General features: G+C 49.1%; 1 protein-coding gene across 1 annotated transcript; it reads right to left on the bottom strand.

Moving 5' to 3' along the window:
- Positions 1-1,149: 1,149 nt before the first annotated feature.
- LOC137149696 (C-type lectin domain family 2 member D-like) lies at positions 1,150-7,297 on the bottom strand. Its single transcript, XM_067543241.1, has 5 exons — positions 5,469-7,297; positions 4,507-4,620; positions 3,093-3,277; positions 1,516-1,619; positions 1,150-1,276 (listed from the first exon to the last, which is right to left on the bottom strand). The coding sequence occupies exons 1-5, from the start codon at positions 5,653-5,655 to the stop codon at positions 1,150-1,152; spliced, it is 717 nt and encodes a 238-aa protein (XP_067399342.1). The 5' UTR covers positions 5,656-7,297.
- Positions 7,298-8,683: the final 1,386 nt, after the last annotated feature.

Below are 8,683 nucleotides of genomic sequence, written 5' to 3'. Positions count from 1 at the left end.
TCAGGAGACACACCTTCTTTCCCAGGGAGGAGACATCAGTGCTGAACCCTGCCTGTTATAGACAGAGACCAGGAAAAACCCTTTTCCTACTTAGTGCCCTTCTCTTACAGGTCATGACAGAAAAAGGAGAGTGACGCACACATTAGCCTCAGCTCATTAGTCCCCGCCTGTGTGGAGCGTGCTCACATCTTTGTTGATAGGATACAGCTTCTGCCTCAGTTTCCCCTCTGGGTTGGGAGCTGCCATTCCCATGAGGACTTAAAGTTTACAAAATAAAAGTTTCCTTTCCCACAGCTGGTTTATTTATTATAATGTGTATTTATTATAGATATATTATATTTATTTACTCGTCCACGGACGAAAGCGCGCACGCACGTGTCTATGCTAGCATGGTCCAGCAATCCCCTCCTGTCTATGGTGTCTCTTCATGCTGAAAAACAGCCCATCTTGCCTTATAGCAGGACTTTGTGAGTCCTTCCCCAAGGCTCCAGGGGTTCCCACCTTCAGTCCATGGCTGCAGGGGCCCACGGCACGTCCAGACACCCCTGGCAGATCACCGTGTCTAGCCACACAGCCCTTGTCCGGTTCCTGCTCGTGGCCTTGGACAGGAGGGATGCTGCAGGGTCGGCTGCTCCACTTCCAGTATCCAAGTCAAAAGTTCTCTCTGATCCAGAGCGAGCTGTTATACCTGCTTCCTCTCCCAGCAGGCCTTGCTGCCAGCCTGTCCCACCACGCTGCTCCTGCACCTGCCTGTGCTGTCGTATGCAGAGCGTACGGCCCATCTCCCATTGTCGGGGGCTGTGTGATCACCAAGGGTGAATTCAGGCCGGGGGTAGCTGCATTTCGGCAGGAAAAGGAACATGGACGAGGGCACAGCGGGACAATAAGTACAAAGGCCGTGGATGGATTTTAAGCAGCAGGCTCCAAATGTTATGAAACCGAAACGCAGGGGCTGCCCGCAGCCTGGGAGAGTCACGGTGCCAGAGACTCCCAGGAGAGGAGATATCGGCTGTTCCTTCCGCCAGCATCTCTCTTCCTTGCTGCTGGGCCTGTCCCACTCCTCACTGCAACATATCAAGTCCCCCACTCGCTGAGGCAGCTTTGGAGAGCCCCATAATAAGGCCAACGCCCGCCTCAGCCAGGTTACAGTCACTTTGCTTTGCCTTCCGTTTTCTCTGCGCATTTGCTGCAGATCCAGCGTCCTTCCCTGGAGCAGTTGGTACTGACAATATCGTGGCTTATAAAAGCACATTCTTCTCTTCCCAGTATTGGAAACCTGCTACAGCAACAAAGACATAATTTAAAAAACCCACACAACCGTTAGAGCAGCTTCACCGAGCAGTGAGAATCCAGCCCGAGCAAGTCACTCAAGGTGGCCCAGCAAATCTCCGGCAGAGCTAGGAACTAAACCCAAATTCCCCAGTCACAGCCCAGGGCCTTAACCCCAGGGCCACTCTTCTGTTTGAAATGGGAGCTGCTTCATTCACTGAGTTAACAGAACTGAGAGGGACTCACCAGTTGTTGAATTCGGTGCCGTTGGTCCATTTCCAGGGCTGGCCCGGTTCCCTCCGGAGGCCGATCCAGTAGCCGTCGGGGCCTCTATAGCGCATCACAAAATCCTGTGTTACCAAAATAAAAATAAATGTGCATTACACACCATGGCAGGTGGGCACCGGATTCTCTGAGCTGCTACGCAGGGTGCTGGGCAGGTGGTCAGGGCTGGGAATTCTACACCAAGAAATGACAACCCAGACTCACAGACAACACCCACCTGCTCCATGAACTACAGGGAAATCAGTCCAGGTGTGGACATCATGCTAAGACTAGTCTGTTGTCTTTAGTAGAGCTGGAGGGAGATTTTCCATTGAAATATTTCTGGGACAAAAAGGGTGTTTTCTGCAAAAATGAATTTTTCCAATTTTTCCAAAGGTAAGTGTTGATTTTGCAATTTTCCACCAAGCAGTGATTGTGTTTCAGGTCAGTTCAACATTTGTCTGTATCCAGCTGAGCTAGCAGGGTACCTCAGAGGAGCTGTAGTTTGGGTGCCTCCTACCTCCATTTTCCTCCATGAGCTAGATTCCCCAGACCACATCTCCTATAATGCACCATGGTTTCCCTACTGGCTAAGCCACTGCTCTGCATCATGGGAAATGTAGTCCAACGAGGGATCCTGGTACACAGAAGAGAATGGGGGCACAAGGCACCCAAACTACAACTCCCATGAGGAACCACAGCTGTTGGGCAATGTTGAACCATGCTGAAACAAAATGTTTTGATCTGTGAATGTCAAAAGAAATTGGTTTGATCAAATGTGAAAACCAGATATTTTCACATATTTTTGGAACTGAATGTAATGCTAAAAGTTGAATTTCAGCTTCTTCTCCTGATTAATATTTTGACATTCATTTTATCCTGAATTTCACAGAGGATGGAAATTCTGATTTTTAAACAGCTCTAGTAATTAACAGCCTCCTGGCTCAGATTCTCAGCTGCATTCCAAACCTTTATCACTCCTGCATTCTTACCAAATCCCACACTTTTATTGAGAGTCTCTTGCTGTTTGGTTCTTTTCTGAACACCCCAGCTCCTGGAGTCAGGTGATTACAAGAGACTTTCCTCTTTCACAAGTTTCTAACCCTCATGGCAGCAGAGAAAAACTTGAAAATGTGACCCACTAAAAATTTTGATACCAGGAAACAAATTTAAAGCCCTCCAAGCTATTCTTTTAAAGCCAATCTCATGTTATCAGGGGTCCTAACTACTGATTTTTAAAGGCCTGGGTTGGCAATGCTGCTCCTGTCACATAAAAGGGACTGGAAAGCAACTGCATTCCTCCACTGGGATTTCCCTGGCGGTTGAGGTCAGCATATAAGCCCCATACCACTCTGACACACAGTTCCTAGTGTACAGGCAGGACGGACAGTGTCTGGAGCATTCTGCACCCCGGCTATTCTTTGCTGTAAAAGCGGCTATGGGATGTTGCCTTAAATTCAGGCAGCATCTGGGGCCATGGCAGGTCCAGGGCATAACCAGCATAAATCTGCTTTTGCCACACACACAACCCCCCATGCAGTTCAGAACCTGGGTCTCACCATTTCCCGAACACTGTCAATCCCAACCAGCGAGGCGTTGTATGCAGAGCAGTTGCTCTGGCTGGAGGCCCAGTCTGCTTCAACCTCTGAGAAATAGTAACACTTCCCTAGGTACCCGACCCAGCCCTCTGGGCAGGCGGCCACTGGATAGACAGGATTGGCTGGACACGGCTCACATTTCTTTGCTGCGGATGAGAAACCAGCAGGGTAAGAGATTTGCTGTAGCCAAGGGGACAAGTCAGTGACTCAGAGCCACACACAGTGAGTCAGTGTCTCTCTCCCCCTCCACAACACAGAGAGGCCAGCACCCCTTCACCACGTTTCCAGACCTGATCTCCTTTGCTGTGGCCCAAATTTGGCTCCCTGCAGTGAACTCCAGGCACAGACACTACCACTGAGACTCCTGATTACACCTGCACATCAGGCACATTGACATCTGGACGGCAGGTTCGGTCCGTGATGGAAACAATGTCAGATATAAACAGCCACCAGATGGCGCTGTTACCCCCGTGCAGGTACAGGTGAGATGACAGATGTAGAATAGGAACTTCTGGCATGATGCAACCGGCCACCAGGTGGCGCTGTACTCTGTTTGAATATAACTCAGGAGGGGAAAAGATCCTCCGGATCCTTTCACTGAGGAAGGAGCAGGGTGGCTTTCAGGAAGGCTTGGATCCTGGTTCCTGTGAATCCGGCCAGCTCTGCAAAAGCCTGGACTTTGTGGGGAAAGCGGCTTTATTAGACAGGACCGGTAGGTGTAGACCCAGGTTTGCATTTTATTTTGTGCTGTTACCATTTGTTTCCAGCCGGCTGTCTCAATTCTAAATAAATATTTATTGTTTCCTAAATAAACCATCTCTTGTTTTACTAGACGTGCTCACAAGTGCTGTGCATGATACACGAGTAGCGGTTTAAGGTAAAGCTAGTAAATTAGGACACACCCCACCTCCGTGGACGGAGGATCTGAGATTTCTGTGAGTAGCCAGTGTCAGGGCTGATATCACAGGGGAACGTTGCAGAGGGAGGTGGGGGCTGTGGGGCACCTAGTGTTACCTGCAAGGCAAAGGCAGGCTGGCCTGGAGGAGAGGCTGAAAGGCTGGTGGTGTTCGGGAGCTGACACCCAGCTGAACACAGGTACAACTACTTCCCACTGGAGACAGAGGTAACACGGTGACTCACAGCCCTGGGTAACCAGGTGTGTTTAGGTGACACGGCAGCGCGAGCCAACAGCCAGTGGGAGCTGGGCACTGAGGGTGGGGGAGACCCTACAGAAAAGCCCAGGCTCAGCAGAGTCTGATGTGACTATTGCAGCAGGGCTGGGCTGTGGAGGGGAGAAGAAGGCGGGTGGGATTGTGACTTTTCCAGCACTGAATGTAAGGCACAGAGACGGGGTCACTGCGGGCTCTAGACTCACCTGGCAGGGCAAGGAGGATGATGAGGATGATGGTGAGGAGGAAGAGGAGGAGATTGAGAACCACGTTCGGAACTGCCCAGCGACGTGCCCATGCTTTCAACCGAGATAGCAAATCTGTCATAGAAAAAGCCGTTAATGCTCACGATGGTGCTACAGCAGGGAGGGCTGGGCCCTGCGACAATTAACAGCATTAGCTGGAGCTGCTTTAAAAACAGGATATTTTGCAGGTACAGCAAGAAACTGAGAGACTGAAGGGAAATTTTTCATTCCAAGGAAGAGGAAAGTCACTTCAGTTTTTTGGAAAAAAAACTCAAATTGAAACACTCCCCCACACAACCCCCTTTTTTTCCTTCCTATTTTCAGAGATTTCCCCTGCCCCATGAAAATGTTTCCAGTGAAAAAAACATTTATATAAAAGAAGAGAATGGGGGGGAGGAGACCCCAAAATTATAAATTAAAAAATGGATTCTTCTCCTAAATTCAAAACACAAAATTGCCCCTAAAACAAGTATCTGAAATGAAATGAAGATTTGCTGTTTCCATTTAAAACCCTGAAAAATCTTAATAAAAAAGTCATTGATGGAAATGTGACCAGCCTTTCTAGCATTGAAGGAGGACGTGGAATGCATATGTAGGGATTTAAGCAGGGATCTCTGGATCTAAAGACACAGACCGCTCCCGCCTGAGCTAAATGCAGTAGTACATTGGCTTTCAACACCAGAGGTCTGCAGAGCTCTGGAGGTCTGCAAACTAGGTCTAAGATTTCCAAAGGGGTCCAAACCCCGGGTCAAAATATTTTAGGGAAATACAAATGGAAAAAGTAGTGTATTGCAGGGAGTAGCTGAGTTAAGTATCTTTCACATGGCCCAGCCACTAGAGGGAGAGAAAAGCCATCACTTGAGTCAATGCAAGTTCTACTTGAACAGGAGAGGTGTGAGAAGATCCCAAAGAGGCGGCTCTACCTGCACCATCAGCTCTGCTAATCTTCACACCCTCTGGAGGGATGATCACATGAGTTGTTTCCATTTGTTTCACTTGGGTTTCCTGGGAACCCAGGAGTGGATCTGGCTCCGTCTTCTCAGCAGGAGACGACTCACTCCACACCTCGTCTGTCTGGGAACAAGAAGTGGACTCCAAAACCAGAGACATGTTCACACGTGAAACACCTTCCTGCAGTCACTAAGGCCCTGTTCACAGTGGGTCTGGCAGTGCCGGCTGAGCCTTTCTTAAGGACAACTTCAAAGCAGCTCCCTCGATTGCAGTTTGGCTACGTGGGGTGATCAAAGAAACCCCCTTTCAAATATAATTTGATTGTGAATTTTGCCCTGATACTCCACCCAGCCAGGCTGTGACTGAGCTGTATTTGAACAAACTGAGGTATCCTTGACACTGCTTTTATCCGCAGGGTAAACCAAGCCTTAGCAAGCGCTGACCAAACCAATTCCAGGTTGCTGAATCTTCCTTGTTGTGTTTCTTTCCGCTGAAGCTCCGTCTGGTCTGTATTGGAGGGTTTGCCTGTGGAGAGAAGGGTCAGGTTTATTCTGGCTCACTTGTCTTGCTGTTTTATCCATCCAGCCATAGCCAGACATCACAGGTCATTTACCACCGCCAGTGCTAGGACTGCCCTCATTTCTGTACAACCATTTTCATCTGAAGGATCCCAAAGCACTTGACAAATGTAACCCCACGGATGCATGTGCTGGACTGGAGTTACCGCCATGTGGAGAGAGGGGGACCAGATCGCTTCCGCCTTATGGAAGTAGCTTACAAGAAGTAGTTAGGGTTCAATGGGAGGGCCTGGAATTTCACATGCGGGTGGGCCATTCCCGCTTCCTGCCCATGAAGTCCCAGCACCACGGCAGGACAGAGACTGGGACAGCAGCACCAGACACAGAGATTCCCAGCTCAGCCTTCTGAGAGCAGCAGAGCTGTCAGCTGAGTAGATCTGAGGTGAGCACCCCATCTTCCATAGGCGCCAGCACCAGCTGCTTCAGAGGAAGGGGCAGGACACTCCTGTAGTGCACAGTGATGGAATAACCTGCCCTCAGGACAGATTCCTCCCACACCCCCATGGTTAGAAGCTGGGGCTTGTACCTTGCCACAGGCGAGTTTAGAGCCCTTCCCACTCCAGGTTACTTTGCAATATTGACTGTTATAACGCTGGATGGTCCCGTTATCCCTCTAAATGCCAAGAGCTTGGCAGGATACAGAAAAGATTGATCCATGAGATCCTGTGGCAGGGAATTCCACAGGCTAGTAGAGCCTTGTATAAAAACGTTTTCCTTTTCATCAGATTGGAATTTGCCACCTTGTTAAATTAGAGGGGAGTGGCTCAGATCCGGGTTTTGGGGAAACAGAATGAAAGCCATTACAAAATGGATTTGATAACATCCACCCCCTTAGCGAAAGTGATGTGAAATGTCTTTTCAATCAGTTCAGCAATAAGCGAACTGATCCATCAATCAAAGGTAATTAACTACATACCCCCATCTGATAACTTATCTAGGTATTAGCAGATCAGTGGGACAATTAGCGGGTGCGTAACTGCTACCTCATTTCATTTGGAATTGCCCAACAGTCCCTATTTTGTCTCATAACCAGGCTTGGCAGAATTCCATTTTTATCTCTTTATATTTTCAATGGAGAACGTTGATGTGGATTTTTAAGCATTTTTCTGATCAATTTAAATTTTCACAGTGGCACAAAGTCATGGGGTGGGGGCACAGACAATTATTTAATGACAGGAAACGTTGAGGTTCCAAAACTAAACGCCGTGTAAAGCACTGCATTGCACATTGGCAAAATCACATGTCAAAATATGGAAATTAAAATATCCTTCAAACAACAAACCAGCCCTGCTTTTACCACGGGTTTCCTAGCCCGTCTGTAACCAGCCCAGCTCCAAAGTCTGATCTCTGGATTGTCACTTTATTAAAGGTCTCACACAGCTCTTCTCCCACGGTACCGAGCTGCACAGTTTGATCATCAACAGCAATTTTTTCCCAGCCTGTTCATCACCTGCCCCGGGCAGAGGGAGCAGGAGAGAGAAAGTGCAGCAGCTCCCCCAGGACGAGTCCCCTGGGCACACGCAGGGAGCCCATTTCTCCTGCCCGGCCCCTCGGCCCGTCACTGCCCTGCCCTGCGGGGTTTAAAATGCTGCCCGGTTACAATTCTGCCCTTCCTGTTACACACGCATCTCGCCACTGACCCAGCGCCCACTGCACCCGGCCTGGGATGGGGCCAGCAAACCACAGTCACTTCTCCCCCCTCCCGACTGTTTGGTGCTGCCTTCAAGGGCAATTTCTCCGTGGGGTTTAATCCACGCGGCTGGGGGCGGGCAGCGCGCAAGGCGGGACAGGGGGGTAGTGGGGGCCTGGGCCAGACTTGGGGGGATCCCTGTGGGCTGCTTGCCCAGGGATGCCCCGTGTGCCCAGCTCTCCCTGCAACCCCTGGCATGGAGCTGGGCAAATGAGCTGGGAGCTAAACTGGATCCAGAGAGACAGCAGGGGGGAGGCAAGATGGAGCCGTCGTTGTGCCGCAAACTGTAGGCGGACAGATTTGGTGACCCGTCTGTGTTTCTGGCATTTAAGATACCAGATGATGAAACCTATGACCCCCGCATTACTGCCACAGTTTCTGTCCTGTCTGTTTCTGTCACGCAAGATGCCTGATGCCAAAACCAGACAAAACCTGTGACCCCCGCATTACTGCCGCAAAACTCTTCCTGCTTCTGATAAACTTTTTAATTTTTTTCCTTTGTTCTCTTTTCAGTTTACCTATTCCCCAGATTCCTATTTCTCCTTCCCAATTCTATTTTTACACGTCACTTGCCACCATTTAAACTCCTATTTTCCTCAATAGGATTTCAGTTCTTTTAACTTTGTTTTGCTACTGTGTGACTTTTTCCTTTTCTTTCTATGTGTTTTCATTTGTGGTATGTATTTACCTTGATCCCCACATGGGTGTTTCATTTTATGATGCTCTGGCCACTATTACCCAGCAGTTCGTCTATATTCACCTCTTGCACCATATCTGTGCTCCACTTACCACTAAAGCAAAGATTTCCTCCCCTCTTGTGTGTTCCAGAACTAGCTGCCACAAGACGCTTATATTTAATGTTCTGGAAATTTTATCTCTGCATCCCACCCTGAGATGACACACTCACTCAACATGGGGC

The sequence above is a fragment of the Emydura macquarii genome, unplaced genomic scaffold (genome assembly GCF_026122565.2).
Source record: "Emydura macquarii macquarii isolate MOO-44397 ecotype Brisbane River unplaced genomic scaffold, CSIRO-AGI_Emac_v2 contig_816, whole genome shotgun sequence".
Classification (NCBI taxonomy): domain Eukaryota; kingdom Metazoa; phylum Chordata; order Testudines; family Chelidae; genus Emydura; species Emydura macquarii.
Note: the sequence above shows the minus strand (reverse complement) of the source record. Positions and strands in the feature narration are given on the sequence as shown.

Excerpts from the sequence above, each read along its gene's own strand:
- LOC137149696 (XM_067543241.1), bottom strand. The coding sequence starts at position 5,655 with ATGTCTCTGGTTTTGGAGTCCACTTCTTGTTCCCAGACAGACGAGGTG. Across the intron at positions 1,620-3,092 it reads TTGACAGTGTTCGGGAAATG|GATTTTGTGATGCGCTATAG; the intron begins GTGAGACCCAGG and ends TTGGTAACACAG. Across the intron at positions 1,277-1,515 it reads GGCACCGAATTCAACAACTG|GTTTCCAATACTGGGAAGAG; the intron begins GTGAGTCCCTCT and ends TTGCTGTAGCAG.